The 15,470-nt window shown below is 53.9% G+C and overlaps 2 gene segments (V, D, J or C); both read right to left on the bottom strand.

Annotated features, from left to right (window-relative positions):
* Positions 1-1,527: 1,527 nt before the first annotated feature.
* Positions 1,528-3,556, bottom strand: LOC134524722 (T cell receptor alpha variable 4-like). The segment is given in 3 exon segments: positions 1,528-1,557; positions 2,399-2,679; positions 3,505-3,556. Coding segments are annotated over 3 exon segments (363 nt in total).
* A 1,915-nt stretch (positions 3,557-5,471) lies between these two features.
* LOC134524721 (T-cell receptor alpha chain V region RL-5-like) lies at positions 5,472-10,630 on the bottom strand. The segment is given in 4 exon segments: positions 5,472-5,602; positions 7,781-7,910; positions 9,410-9,702; positions 10,582-10,630. Coding segments are annotated over 4 exon segments (603 nt in total).
* Positions 10,631-15,470: the final 4,840 nt, after the last annotated feature.

Genomic DNA, 15,470 nt, shown 5'->3' with positions numbered 1-15,470 from the left:
GAGGATAGTGGTGGAAGGGTGGAAAGGCTGAAGCTGGGCACATTACTCTCACTCAGCTGCATCTCCCCTTCCCACCAAGTGCAGATCAGTCTCCCCTCAACCACACTGATGCCTTGGACACAGGACTTGCAGAAGATGCAAGTCCAACACCTGTGTTGTGATCCTGGACAGTGTAGACAGTCCTCGGCAGTCAGCACTCACATCTCCTCCCTTCCACCACCAGATGCACAAACTCTTGCCTCAGTCTCCCCAGCCTGAAAGTCACATCTCACCAAAGTCAGCCAGTCCCACCAGGGCTGACAGGAAAATCAGGACCATATCACGCTCTCTCTTCAGGGGGTGCCCAGGGACCTACGAGCATGAGAGACCTGAGGCTTCCACCTTCACCTCTTCTTCTACCTCTGCCCGATCAAAGAGGCCTCCAAACCACAGCCCAGAGGGTGGAGCAAAACTCTCTCCCTGCTGCTCAAGCCAGGCCTCTTTGGGCCTTTCCCCCGACCTCTACCACAAGGCAGCCCTCTAGAGACATAAAAGAATCATGGTTTAAGTAGTGGCCATCTAAAGAACAAAGATCCCTTGAGAACTTCTCCTGACACCCACCACCTAGCCAGCTGCACAGGCCTGCACCCAGCTCTGCAGGAGAGGGAGAAGGCACCCCTGCACCCACCCATGTCCACCCTGTCCCTGGGACTGTCTGGATGGAGAGAGGACCAAGCACACAGTGAAGTGCCTGGCCCCAGGTATCACACACTCTTTCCCTTCTCCTCTGCCCATAGAGGAGGAACCTGAAGAGAAACATCTCTGTGAAGAGCATCTGCTCCAGAAACCAGCTGCACAGGGACAGACACACTGCCTCACTCTGGCATGGCAACCCAGCTCTCTGTTGTGCTGGCAGTCCTTCTGTGTCCCTTCACTTACCCACATTACGCAAAGCCTCCACATGCTTCTTCCACCCTGAGCCCCAGAACCTCAATACCCAGGCAAGCAAAAGGCCTACTTGATTTTCATGTCTTCTGGTGTCTGCTGCCTGGAGCAGGGCTCCTCTGCCTCTTCTCACCCAGGGCCTTTCTCACACAGTTGGCAGGGACTGCAGGAAGCACGTTCTTGGCACACCAGCCCCCATTCACAGCCACGCTCCCACAAGGCCTTTACTGTCCTGTTGTTCAGTCGAGGCCATGGCAGAAGGACAGTGGGCTGCCGTCTGCTCTCCAATGACTGCAAAACTGCCAGGAGTTCCCTTGGAATACAACTATGGCTGCCACTACAGGCCCCAGCTGAGGCAGGGAAGAGACCTGAGCCTTTCCTCTCTGCCCCGAAGCCTCTGAACACGGATTGTCCCAGCTCTCTCAGCTCCTACAGCCACACAGGCCTCACTGGGGACTGGCTGGGCCCAGGACCCCATGCCCAGAAGCCCCCTTTCAGCTCTCCCCACAGACCTTCAGCCCATGGGATAACATAGCACATCTCTGGGGCTCCCTCCTGAGTCTGACCTTGAGTCTCAGATGTGTCTTTCAGCCAGTGCCCAGCTCAGGCTTCTCTCCTGTCTCCTGGACTTCCCTTCAACACCAAAGGCTCTCAGTCTGAGGTTAAGGGGAATCCTGTGCCCCAAGCTCTATGTTCTGATCAACAGGCACTGCAGGAGACACTTGAAGGTGTCTGTGACAATGAGTATCTCCTTCTTAAATTGGTGCCAAAGTAGAACTGCAGGCTCCACAGGACGCCTTTGCACACCAGCAGGAGCACACCAGAAGCAGAGTGTGGAGCTGGAGGATTCAAGTTGTAAGTGTGTAGCTGAGCAGATTGACAAAGTTGCCACTTGTGGTTGTGGTTTCAAAGTAAAGGCTTGTGTTGGCACTGTAGCAGTTGGGTCTTCCTGTTCTAAGAGAGCCTGGCGACGTGAGTGGGATGGAAGAGATCCCCAGCCCCTGCCCGTGGAGCAGCAGCAGTGGGCGGTCCGTGCGGCAAGAGCGAGGGCTGGGCGGCTGCCCGTGGGCAGGAGGATCTCTGCCGCCCGCCGCCCTGTGCAGAGCAGAAAGGCGCTGCTCCTGTCCGGGCCCCAGCGGGGCCGGCGGCTGCCATCGCTCCTTGCCGGGCCCCGCCGGACACGGCCAGCGCTCCGGGCGCCATTCCTGCCCCGGCGGCGGCGGCAGTGTGGCGGGGGATTTCTGTGCGCGTCCCTCTGGGCGTGCGGGTTGCCGCTGCCGGGGCCGGGGCCAGTGAGGCGAGGGAAGCGGCCCGGGGCGAGGGGCCAGTTGTTGCCCTTTGGGCCGAGGTGGCAGCGCCCCCTGGCGGGCCCGTCCGGGACTGTCCCCCCGACCCCGACACACACGCCCGGCCCCGCCCGCGCCGGTTCCTGCCCGGCCGCAGCCCCGGCTCCTCTCCCCGTGTCTCCCAGGGCGCAGTAATACACCGCCGCGTCCCCGCGCCGGGGCCGGGCGAGCCACAGGGCGCTGGAGCGGCGCTCTGCCGACACCCACAGCCGCCCCGGCGGGTCCCGCAGCTCTTTGGAGTCTTTGAGAGTGCTCAGGAGGAAAGCGGGGCCTCGTCCCGGGAGCTGACGGTACCAGTGGATGAACTCCGTGGTTCGGATACTGGGGTGAGAGCAAGTGGTGTTGATTTCGGTGCCCTCGGTGGTCTCTGCTGACGGCTCCTGCAGCACCTGGGCTCTGCCCACAGCCACTGCCGAGAAAGAGAAGGAAAGGCCAAAAATCAAGAATGGTCGCCCAGCTCTGATGGCTCTTTTCCCCAAGAAATCACTACAAAGAGTGGCAGTGTGACAGAGACAGACTGGCACAACTGGGGACAGGGAGCTCATCAACAAGGATGGAGAGTGATCCTGGCATGTGTGTAACAAGGGGAGCAGTCTGGGAGGGAAATTGCAAACGATGCCTGGAGAGACAGAAGGAAAGTCAGGTGCATGGATGAATGATGAGAGGCAGAAGGACAGGAAAGGTGAGTGTGTTACAGTGAAGGATGGAGGGAAGAATTCAGAAGTATAAAAGGTGAATGCACAGGGGGATGAGTGGATGTATAGCACAATGCACAAGGCAAACTTGTGCCTACATATATGACAGAAGCAGAGAGTAAAAAGAGAAAGGGACCTCAGGGAGCAGGAAGAGGGGTTAGGGATGGTAGTTGCATGGAGAGATGGGTCAGAAGATCAATGAGGGAAGAGAGGAAGAGTAGATGGGGAGAGGGCTTGTTACACTGAAGGCGAGAGTGCTATATTGAGGCCAATTAGGAATGCGGAATGCACAGGGGAAGGAAAGGGTGCATGAACAATGAGGCGTGCATGCAAGGAGGCTTGTACCAATAGAGGTGGTGACGAAAGAGGGAGAAGAAGAATAGGAAGACTCGGAGGGTTTGGAAAGGGGCACATAAGATGTCAGACGCAGGAGGGGGAAGTAGAGGCTGAAGAAGGAGAGGGAAGAGTTGGCGCTGGGCTCCCCGGGGAACACGCCGGGCACAGCCCTGGACCCATCCACCGTCACCAGCCCCACGCACCCAGCAGCAGCGCGGCCAGCCCTGCCAGCCCTGCGCCCCGGCACCGCCGCATCCCGCTGCTCCGCCGCCCGCGCCTCGCTGCCCCCCGCCAGCCCCGGCTCTCTGCTCCGGCCGCGCCGCCTCCTCTCCGCCGCCTCCTCTCCTCTCCTGCGCCGCCGCCAGCTCCGCCCCGGATCTCGGCCCTGCGCCGGCGCTGCTCGGGGGCTCGCCCGAGCTCAGAGCGCTCTGGGACTCCGCACGGATACCACTTTGCCCAGCTGGGAAATGGACTCTCCCTGTCCTCCAGCAAGAAGAAGCCTGCACAGTGCCTGCTGCAGCCTGGCACAGCAGCGGGGCCTTGGCACAGCAGATGGTCCAGCTTCCCATATGAAATCCTACAGATTTCTCCCTATGCTAGGTGATGTCCATTGATGCTACTCAGTCACTTAGCACTTCCAGTGTCTTCGTCCTTTGTCTCTTTTCTCTCTGATCAAGTAGTTGTAGAAAGCAAGAAGGTCTCCCCTGAGCCTTCGCTTTTCCGAGATGGTCAGGCCCAGTTCTCTCAGGCTCTCCTCGCATGTCATGTTTGCCCGCCCCCTATCTACTTTTGTGGTCTTTGTTGGACTTGCTTCAGTAGGTCAATATCCTTCTTGGACGAGGGCACCTCAGCCTGGAGGCAGTGCTCCAGATGTGGTCTCACATGGGCCAGAGGGGCAGGGTCACCTTCCTGGACCTGTGGGCTAAGCTTTGACTAATACAGCTTAGGATGCACTTGACCTTTGCTGCAAGGGCACACTGTGGTCTTACGTTCAGCTTGCTGTCCATATACCCCACATCCTTTTCTGTGCATCTGCTTCCTAGGCAGCCAGCTCCCAGCTCACGTGAGTGCATGGGCTGGTTCCTCCATCAGATACAAAACATTGCCCTTGCACTTTTTGGCCTTCATGAGGCTCCAGTCAGCCCATTTCTCCATAGGCACAACTCTTTGAGCCTGGTAGTCCAGCCAATTTTCCACCCATTTTATCATCCTCTTAATGAACCCATTCATCTCCAATTTGGTCATAAAGAAGAATGGGAGAGGGTATCAAAGTTCCTTCTGAACTCCAGGTACCCATATCCCCTGCCCTTGCCCTCTCCACAGTGCCTGTTACCTCCTGAGAAAGCAATGCACTTGGCCCTTGGCTTCATGTTCTTTTCATTCAGTACCTGTTTGGGACACACTCTCAGGCCTTGCCTGACACAGCACCAGGCCAATGAGCTGAACAACTCCGTTGGGCCTTAGCTTGGGCATGAGAGGGGCCCTGTGTCCTAACCCAGATATCCCTGACACGGTATTGGAAGCAGATCCACTCAGGGATGGCCAGCACATGGTGGGCAGGATTTCTCAGCCTTCACCTTGCCCAGAAAGCAATCCCCATCCTTTGAACTCTCTAGCACTGGGGAGAGCAGCTGTGTCCTGGCCTGGAGAGGCAGGGAGAGGGGACTGCCGGCCATGCTGAGGTGCTCCTGATATTGTCACACTGAATTCAACTCAGGATCGAAATTGGAGTGGAACCATCCTTGTTGTGGCATGAAATGGGCAGCAGCAGAGTGTCAGCTGTGAAGAGGCAGAAGAAGGAGATCTCAGAAGGCAGGGGCTGCATTTCAGTGCCTCTTCCCTGGACGCATCTCCAGCAGGCTGGTGCCATCACCACTCAGCTGCACTCGGGCTCCTTCTAATCCTGGGAACATGCTGCTCTGTGGTGCTCATGGAGAGAGCAGGGGAGATTGTCCTCACTATGACCTGCACATTCCCTCCTGAGGAGGGACAACAAGGACATACACACACACTCACACAGGCTTATGCACACTGGTGTGGAATCATAAACAAATTTGTGCTCCCGTATCCATTCACAAAAAGCTGGCTGCACTCAAAAGCACACAAATGGAAACACATAAAAATGCACTGTGGGCTCTGCTGAGGACATCTGGGGACAACCACAGCAAGGCTAGGGCATTCTGGGGTAGTACAAGGCCCCTGGCATGCCCATGGTGTCTTTGATGTACTCACAGACTGCAAGGAGACAGTCAAAACTGGCCAGTTTCCTGGGGGCAGTGTGAGGCAGGATGTTGTCATAACCTAGCAGCGCAACGCACACAGCCGGGAAGGCAACATCAAGTGACCGTTGGGGTGAGCTGAGGAGGGAGGGCAAGAGAAGGATGTGGCACTTCCTCATGCACAGGAGCCCATGGGTGTCTAGGTGAGGACGGCTGGAGCTTCTTTCTCAGAACGACACTTCAAACAGCCCCAACAGAGTGGCCTATGTTGAGGCGTCTTTCCTGCCCTGGAACCATACAGCACTTGAGCTGACTCTTCTGTCCACACTGCTGCATTCCTGCCCTGGAAATCCTGGGGCCTTTCATCCCACTGATCACAGGAAGCCTTCACTGGGGAATGGGGAATGGGCATGGAACAAACCTGGAAATGAAAAGGCAGCAGTGTTGGAAACCAAAGCACAGCCCACATCATTAGCTGTGATGGTTTGCATTCAAGATGAGCTTGTGCAAAAATTGTTACCTCTGCAAAGGATGCCTCTGGTGCTGCGGCAATGAAGGGCAGGTATAAAAGCCAGCCAAGTCCCTGCTCTCTCATCCACTTCCCTGGCCTCCTTGTCCTTGGGAACCAGGTGAGTCTGCAGCTCCTTCTCCTTCTTTTCTTAAGTGAGATCTCTCCTTGATGGACACCTCAGCTTATATTGTCTGTGGTCTGTGCTGGGGCTTGGATGTTCTTGTCAGAGGGGCGAGCATCTGCTTAGCGAGAGGCTGGGACATGGCAGAGGGATCTTTTGGTTTATGCACTAGGGAAGATCCTCCATGGTCCAGGCTGCTCTTTGTAGGGCAATAAGGACCATGGGGCTCTGGGCTGAGCTTTGAGCTCCCCACTCAGTAGTGGCCTTAGATTCTTTGTGACGGGGAAACAAGGCTGCTTCTCATTCACCCTTGTGCGCTTCACTGTCTGTATCCTCTCTCCCAGGTGCACTTCCAAACCCTTATAGAATGTCCTGCTACAACCAGTGCCTGCCCTGCCGGCCCTGTGGCCCCACCCCACTGGCCAACAGCTGCAATGAGCCCTGTGTCAGGCAGTGCCAGAATTCCTGCGTTGTCATTGAGCCTCCTGCTGTGGTGGTGACCCTGCCTGGCCCCATCCTCAGCTCCTTCCCACAGAACACCGTTGTGGGATCCTCCACCTCCGCTGCTGTTGGCAGCATCCTCAGCTGTGATGGAGTGCCCATCACCTCTGGGTGCTGTGACCTCTCTGGCATTTCCAGCCGCTACTGTGGCAGAAGGTCCCTCCTCTGATAAATATGCTGGGAAAGACCCAGGGAGATTCCCTGAGGAACTCAGAACATCATGCTGGGCAAAGGATCAGGATTTGGGATGTGTTTGCAGTGTAGCTGAACGGCTTTGTCCTTCTTTCATTTTCCTTGCTTTGTTCAATTCCCCTTGGCAGCAAGGTCCCACCAAGATGTGCCTGGTGGGGATCATCTTTCTCCTCTCCTTCTATGGGGCAGGCAGACAGACATCATGTGAAGACTTCTACATGGTCAAGCACAGCAGACTCTTGACTGCCTCCAGGGCCCCCTACACTCCTGTCCTTCATTTGGAATGACTTCCTTTCCGTCTTTGGGCTCATTAAAGCTCCGTTGCATTTAAGCCTGGCCTCCATGTAGTCCTTTCCTCTGTGGACACTCCCCCGGCTGCCAAAGGAGAAAGGTGTTGCTCTGGGGTGGAAGGGGGTGAGGGCACAAGGAGACCCGTCTCCATTCTCAGAGGAGTGGGAGGTTGGGACAGCCTGCAGTGGCTCCTCTCTTGAGCACCATTCCTTGGAGCTAAAGAAGATATTCTGAGTTGCTCTACTTCCAATGAGCATCAGACCTTGCTTTGATCTGTGTCTCCCCACAAATGCCATGGAAGGCAGCAGACCCTGAGGTGTCAGCATCCCCATGAGCTCTTGAGGAAGGGTGTCCCTCTTGCTATGGCCAGAACTGCTCTGGGGTTGTGCGGTGATGGGTGTGATGCTCCGGAACATGATTTGTTTTGCAGAATGTCTAGAGTGCTAATACAGGGAACGGCCCTTAGGATGGCCAGCTCTACAAAAATGATTCTGGAAAGGCAGGAAAAGGGCACAGGATCCATGTGGGTTTTACAGCTCCAATTAAGGGCACTGTAGCCAAAAGTTCTTTTCTTTCTTTTCTTTTTAATGGTGATTTAAACCATCTACTGACAGAACAGCGTCTGTTCTTTACACCTTTCTTACTCCCTTGCTGAACTCCTTGATTTACACCCCAAGAAATAAGGACGTGAAGCTGCTGATACTTGTTCGTGTACAATACACTTCTGGCAGGGTCGTAGTTGTTGACAGTAGAAACGATGACAAGATCTGTTTCCTTTGATGAAAATGATCTGAAATCATGACTGACCAAAGCTGTGTAACCCTTCTGTGGATGAGATGTGCACAGTGTCCTGTGCCCTGTCAAGGGGACAACACATTGTCCTGTGCTGTGGGAGTGACAGAGCACTGGCCTGGCAGGCCCGGGGAGGTTGCCAAGGCTCTTTCCTTAGAGATATTCAAAAGCCACCTAGACACCGTCCTGGGCAACTGGCTCTAGGTGCCCTTGCTTGAGCGGGGACGTTGGACCAGATGACCTGCAGGGCTCCCTTCCAACCTCAGCCATTCTGTGATTCTCTCATTCTGTGACAGCAAATGATGTAGCGCAGTTCTGGGTTCCATCATCTGAAGGGCTGTCAGGTTATCCATACTGGTCTTCTCTTTCTTTCTAGTCTTAATGCTAACAAATAGCATTTTAAGGAATGCTTTGAAGAGGCTGAGTGCCTTTCTTACTGTGATCAGTCAGTGTCATTTCTGGTGGCCCAGCCTCAGCGTCTGCAACCTGTGGGGAGTCTGGCTTGTCCCAGGTGTGCCACACTCCGATGATCCCATGAACTTGTGTATGTCCAAATTGTATTAAGAGCTCCTTAGTTCCATATTCTTCTACTGTGGGTGCTGCTACATTCCCAGAGAGTCTGTGAGGCTGTGATGAGTGTCCTCCCCAACACAGTAGAGTGAGGGGCAACGCCTGTCCCTGTGTGGGGAGCCTCTGTAGCAGCAGCTGCTGTTCATGGGGATGTTTCCCTTGAGATGTTTCCTTTGTTTCCCCCACCACAGTACCCAGGGATTAAAGGACAGAAGGACCCTCTAGGGGAAGAGAGCAGTGCTCAGACACAATTTGATCATTTGTGACTGAGCAGATCCAGGACACTTGCTACCAAAAGTGCCAGTTCGTCACAGCAGATGAGCAGGAGGAACTGACCAGCTCCCACTAGAATGTTTAACGTCCCCAGCGAGAACAAGGGAATGAGGATGCATGGAGGCCCCAAGCTGAGATCTGCCTACGTGAAGAAAAGGTACAGCATCTCTTTACATCAACCGCCATGGCCAATGTTCAAGAGGGAAATAACACAATGGAACCAGTTTTAAGGTGTCACCATCTTGAGACAAGACAAACTCAGTCGCTGTCGGGGAGGATGGATGTGCCTGTGGATATTAGGAGTGGTGAAGACGAATAAATCGCTAATATGTACATGCAATGGCTCATGTGCGTGCTGCTTGTGTTTTACCAGACTTCCAATGCATTGGCTATAGGAAGACTGTGCCTTCATTTAGTGTGGTATGGGACTATTTAAGACCATGGTTGCATAAATCAATGTGTGGAATGGACAGAAAACATTCCATCACAGGATCTTGTCCTGCAGATCCCTGGGTGTACAGAGGAAGCAGCACTGCCAGGGCACACCTGACAGCCCCTTCCCTCATCCTCAGTCTTGCACAGACACATCCCCTCCTTCCCCTGGGTTCTTGCACAGCCAAGGAAGCTCCCTGCACCGGGGTGTCACGCACTGCACAGAGGTACAAGGCACTGTCAGAGAGCTCGACTTCCTCCAGCTGCAGGAGGCTGTATTTCTCGGTGGTGTTCAGCACGGTGGTGAGACGGCCACTGGGCTTGTGGCCAGCAGTTGCCTGATAGGAGACCAGCTGGGGACCTTGGCCTTTCCTCTGCTGGTACCAAAGCAAGGCATAAAAGCTGGAAGTCTGGTATGTGCAGGTTGTCTGGAAGGTGTCTCCCTGCTTCACTGTGACTTGTCCTTCTTGCTGGGTGACAGTGATCTGTCCCATGGTGCCTGGAAGAAAGCAAAGGTCAGCAGCTCAGCAGGGGAAGAAAACCACCAGCACATGTGAAAAGCAAGCATAGAAGGCTCCCTGTCATCTGCCTTAGAGGAAAATCCTGAGGCCTGGGGACAGTTCAGGTGGAGAGGAGTTTGAGTGGCAATGTGGAGCTCTGAGCTCAGTGTGGATCTTGAGAAGAGCTGTGCTAAGTCCCTGCTCCTCCTTGCTCCTCCTGCTCCTCCTCCCTGCTCCTGCTCCTACTACCCAGAGAACCAGGGAACAGCCTTTCATGCCTAGTGTTTGCATGCTGGGACCAGCACAACTCCATCATGTTGAGGCATCCATAGGGCTCTGTCAAAAAGATTCATCCTGATTCCCCATCCCTCTCATCCCTGAGGGCTCCTAGCTCCCTGAGTATATACAATGGTGAGCTGAATGGTAGAAAGAGGGATCCCCGACTGAGTCAACAACCAGGGGAAAACTGGAAGCCATGGCAGACATAAGCCATCCAGGAGGCAGAATGGGACACCCAGTTAATGTCAGTGGGATGAGAGCATACAAGTTCTGCTGATTTGCATTGGAAAGAAAAAATGTGAGAGTGCAGAGAGAGCGCTGAGATCTCCTGTGGTGAGAGCAGGTGGATCCGAAGAGAGAGGCAGAGAGAAAGGCATTGAAGGTGAGAGAAGAGCAGCAGAAGAGGTCTGAGGTATCTCTTCTCTCTCCTTTCAAACAGTAAGAGCGTCTTGAGAAAAATGGTGCAAAACCACAAATGTGAGCTGGTATTTCACAGTGTTTTCCTGTAATTCAAGAGTTGTTCTCTGCATGATCCTGATCAGGCTGGCAAGGGTTTCCTTGGGGGAAGAAGGATGCATTTATAGTAAGCCAGGACTTACCCAGCAGTTGCCCCAGGAAGGCCGTGAGGATGAGAGATCCAAGGTGCATGTTGACATCAACCCGCCTCTTTGTGGAGTGAGAGAGAGTCAGAAAACCCCCTCCCAGCCCCGAGATAACAGAGCTGCCGGAAACAACGTTGTTGGGGGAGCAAAGGAAGAAGCGGGGAAGAGCAGAGATCTGTTCTTCCTGTGCCTCAGATGCTGCTTCTGAGTTTCTCCCTCCTCCAGCAGCAACACCTGTGGCTCCCTCAGCCAGTGGCATTCTCAGCATTTCCCCATGAAGAGCCCCTGTGGGCTCTGCGTGTCCCAGTGGTGGGGAGAGGCTGTTCCCAGTGAACTCACAGTGGAGTCCTCTCCTCTGCAGCGAGAATCCCCTGCTCTTCTGAACACCAGTGCTGGCTTATATTGGACGTCAGGTGTTTCTTCCACAGTGAAGTTTCAGAACTTTGCCTGGGGGCCTGAGCTCTTTGGGGACACTGCTATTTCCTTTGGGAACAGAAGTCTTTTCCATTTCTCTCACTTCTCCCCATTATTTCCTCAGCTACCTGGGAAAAACAACTCTCCCCCAGATTCCCCCAAACACAAGATGAAAGCTGCTGTGCAGCAGCCCAGGGCTTCTGGCTCTGTCCTATTCTGGTGGGATAACCCAGAGTGTGAGAGAAGAACCTGGCTCCAGAACTGCTGTGTAGATGCCACAAACCCAGAGATCATAAGGACGATTTACCCTAGGAAAATGGTATAAGTTCACCGGAGAGCAGGATGAGGGATGAGTGGTGACACCCACTCCCAGGGAGAACATGGGGCACCCATTGGAGTGCTGCACTGTGAGGGCTATGGATAGGGCAGCCCTGCACCCACAGCTGAAAGGGCATGTGAAGGGGTGGGGGTACTGCAGGTGGGGACCCCTACTCCCACCCCCTTGCCACAGGAACTCCAGAGTGATCCCACGCACCACTCATGGCAGAGGGACAAACTGTTCATTGTCGTTAAGTTAACCTGACCTGAGTAGGCCCAGACCTGTGCTGTGCTGAGCTGTATATATCGCTTGGCAAACTTGGCAACACTGTCACAAACACGTCCTTGTCTTGATCTAGGAGTGAAGCACTGTGCTTTCATATAAACGCCCTTTTGCTGAACAGTAGAAATTGGGAGCGGTTTATTTCTAAGGAAATGCCATGAAAACTCCAGAGATGACAATGCCTAAGATGAATCTCAGCATGGGCAGGATTTGCACTATGTGTTCAGACCCGACTCGAGCTCTACTTCATGCCCCAGAGCTGGGGCTCCCAGCACCTGAAGGGACATAACATCACCTGTGCTATGCCCCTTTACCTTCTTATCTCCAACTGGTGGTATTTTAGTCAAGACTCTGTGGAGGCAGAGTCCCATTCTTAGTGGGATCAACATGCATGCATTAAAAAAAAACAACCAAAAACAAAAAAACAAAAAACAACCAGAACTCCAAATTTCTAGTAGGAATTTCCCCTGTTCCAGACCATGGCCATTGCCTTTCTCTGTTTCACTGTGCTCAAGAAGGAGTTTGGCTCCATCTGGCTCTTCATGCTCCAATCAAGTGTTAGAAAAAGCTCTCAACTTTAGTTTCTCTTTTGAAGGCTGAAGAAGGCCAGTCCTCTCAGACCCTCCTCATGTCTTCTGTTAAAGAAACACAGAATTGGTAAGTTTGGAAGGGATGTCTGGAGGTCAGTGGGTCCACACACCACCTCAGGAAGCGTGACCTAGACCTGGGTGCAAAGGACCATGTCCACATGGATTTTGTATTCCTCCAAGGACGGAGACACCACAACCTCTCTGGCCACCCTGTGCCAGGGCTCCCTCACAGTGAAAAAGGGTTTCCTGGGGTTCAGACGGAGCCTCCGTTGTTTCAGTTTGTGCCAAATGCCTGTCACTGGACACCAGGGAGAAGAGCCTGGCTCCAGTTTCTTCACAGCTCCCTTTCAGCTATTTGTATGCCTTGATGAGATCTCCCCTGAGCCTTCTCTTCTTGGGGCTGAACAGGCCCAGTTCTCTCAGCCTACCAGAGATGCTCCGGTCTCTTCATCATTAAAGTGTCCCTTTGTTTGACTGACTCCATTACGGCTGTGACATGCACTTCCCTAGTTCTAACACACACCCCCTCACCCTCGGGAGTCACAAGCACACCCACATTTGTGCGTGTCTCAAATACCAACACAGGCCCTCAGCCCATCCAATAGCCCTGCCTGCAGCCTGGGCCCTCTTACCCAGCACTGGGGTCTCTGGCTAGACTAGGCTGTTTTTCTCTGACAGATACATGCAATCACCCGCTCCTCTCACAACCACCCTCACAATTGCAGATCCCTCAGATATTGCCACCACATGAGGCTCTCTAATAGCCATGCACTAGCCTTGAGCTCACTTACCCATCTCTGTCTCAGACTTCAGATACAGCTTTTTCTCCCACTCTCTGGATGGGCCAGCTTGAAATATGCTGGTAGAGTCCACATAATCACCCATGCATGTCGGGTTCAATTCACCCAGGAGAAAACACACTGAAGTCCCTGCAGTCGTTGGTCCTTTGACCTCTCACACACACATGTGCAGTGTGGTGCCTCCAGTTGCTGACAGCAAGAGATATGAGCCCTGGGACACGTTCTTCCTTCTCCAGTTGCTGGCACCCAGACCTTGCTTACACCCCAGTCCCTCCAGCCCCGGCACAGAGATCGACAGGGTCTGTGACCAGAGGCCGCTTCTCCAGTTGCTGGCACTGAGACCTTGCAGCACACCCTGGTCCATCCAGTTACTGGCACCCAGGCCTACAGTCCCCATGGCCATTGGTTGTTTGCCCAGTTACTGGCACCCAGATCTCTCTTGCACATCAGTCGCTCCATTTACTGGCACTCAGACCTTGCAGCACTCGCATATGGGAAAGGGAGTGAAGGTAGACAGAAGGAAGATTAAGAAAGGATTTATGAAGAAGGTAGAGGGGACTGTGGTGATCAGGCACAGGGCTCATCCCAACAAGCGCACTGACCAGCCGCTGCCTACTTGCAAGTACCTCCCTTTTTCCTTCCTCCTCTCTATTGGCTCCCCTTGCTCATCCCCAGTCCCCTCTTTCCCCCTCACCTTTGACCCTTCCCCTAAGCATTGAAAACTTGTTGAAAGATAGAGCTCACAGGGCCGTGATTAGAGGCACAGAGTTTAGTTGGAGGTCAGTAACAAGTGGTGTTCCCCAGGGGTCAGTACTGGGCCCAGTCCTAGTGAATATATTCATCAATGACCTGGATGAAGGGATAGAGTGCACCCTCAGCAAGTTTGCTGATGATACAAAACTGGGAGGAGTGGCTGACACACCAGAAGCCTGTGCTGACATACAGTGAGACCTGGAAAGGCGTGAGAGCTGGGTGGAGAGAAACCTTATGAAATTCAATAAGGGCAAGCGTAGGGTGCTGCACCTGGGGAGGAATAACCCCATGCATCAGTACAGGTTGCGGGCTGACCTGCTGGAGAGCGGCTCAGCGGAAAAAGACCTGGGAATCCTGGTGGACAACCTGGCCTCAGACATGAGCCAGCAATGCGCCCTTGTGGACAAAAAGGCTGATGGCATCCTGGGGTGCATCAAGAAGAGCGTGACCAGCAGATCGAGTGGAGGTCATCCTTCCTCTCTACTCTGCTCTGGTGAGGCTGCATCTGGAGTACTGTGTCCATTTCTGGGCTCCCTGGTTCAAGAAGGACAGGGAACTGCTGGAGAGGGTACAGCAAAGGGCTACCGAGATGATTAGGGAACTGGAACACCTCTCTCATAAAGAAAGGCTGAGGGACTTAGTATGGCAAGAGCCTTGTGCACAGAGGGACAAACTAGAGCCCAGAAATGCACATCCTGGAAATGCAGCCACCAGTGGTTTTCTGTTGGGCAGAGAACCCAGAGGGACTAAGGGACACAGGCATCGCCCCAGCCAAGTACTAGTGAGTGCTCAGGGCTGGAGGGGAGACATGAAAAGCAGGCGGACAGCTCAAGTGGTTGAACAGGGAATCTTGTCCAATGCCTGGTTGATGGGTCCTGCTCACATGTCTAAGCTTTGCCTGATCCCCAGACGTAGGGCCAGGAAGTCATTTTCCCACTTTGGGCTTCTGTACCTGGGAAGTAAAGCCACATGAGCAGTCACGTCTCCTACCAAGAGCCCCCTTCTCACACAGTGGTCATTGAGGGACGCTCAGGAAAAGTTATAGCTGAAGAAGCCTCTGGGATGCTTCTCCTGAACACTCACTGCTGTGTCCCACTCAGTCTCAGTGGCTCAGGGGTGTCCCTGAGCCTGCTGTGGCAATGCACCCTCGTGGCAAGGCAGGCCAACAGCATCCTGGGCTGCAGCAGGAAGAGAATCACCAGCAGGACAAGGTACCTGACCCTTCCTCTCCACTCAGTGCTGGTGAGGCCACTTGTGGAGTGCTGGGTCCAGTTCTCGGCTCCCCAGTGCAAAAAAGATACTGGAGTGAGCACAGCAAAATAGTGGATGGACTGGAGCATGTTTCCTCTGAGGATGGGCTGAGAGGGCTGGCAGTGTTCAGCCTGGGGAAGAGAAGGCTTGTGGGAGATCTTGGCAATGTGTGTAAATAGCTGATGGGAGGGAATGAAGAAGAGACTCTTCTCAGTAATGCCCACTGATGGGAGAAGAGTGAGTGCCCACCAGCAGAAAAACCAAAATGAACGTAGTCCTGGGAAACCTGCTCTGGCTGGCCCAGCTTTAACAGGGACTGCATGATCTCAAAAGATGCTTTTCAACCTAACCAATTCTCAGATCCTCTCCCTGATGCATAGACTGTGCAGACAGAGACCCAGCCTCACCACAGCACCCGGGTGTGGTTCCTGGGCAAGATGAGCTTAGAGCTCCATGCAAGCAGTGGTGGGGAGGGAA

Source organism: Chroicocephalus ridibundus, chromosome 17 (genome assembly GCF_963924245.1).
Source record: "Chroicocephalus ridibundus chromosome 17, bChrRid1.1, whole genome shotgun sequence".
Lineage (NCBI taxonomy): Eukaryota > Metazoa > Chordata > Aves > Charadriiformes > Laridae > Chroicocephalus > Chroicocephalus ridibundus.
Note: the sequence above shows the minus strand (reverse complement) of the source record. Positions and strands in the feature narration are given on the sequence as shown.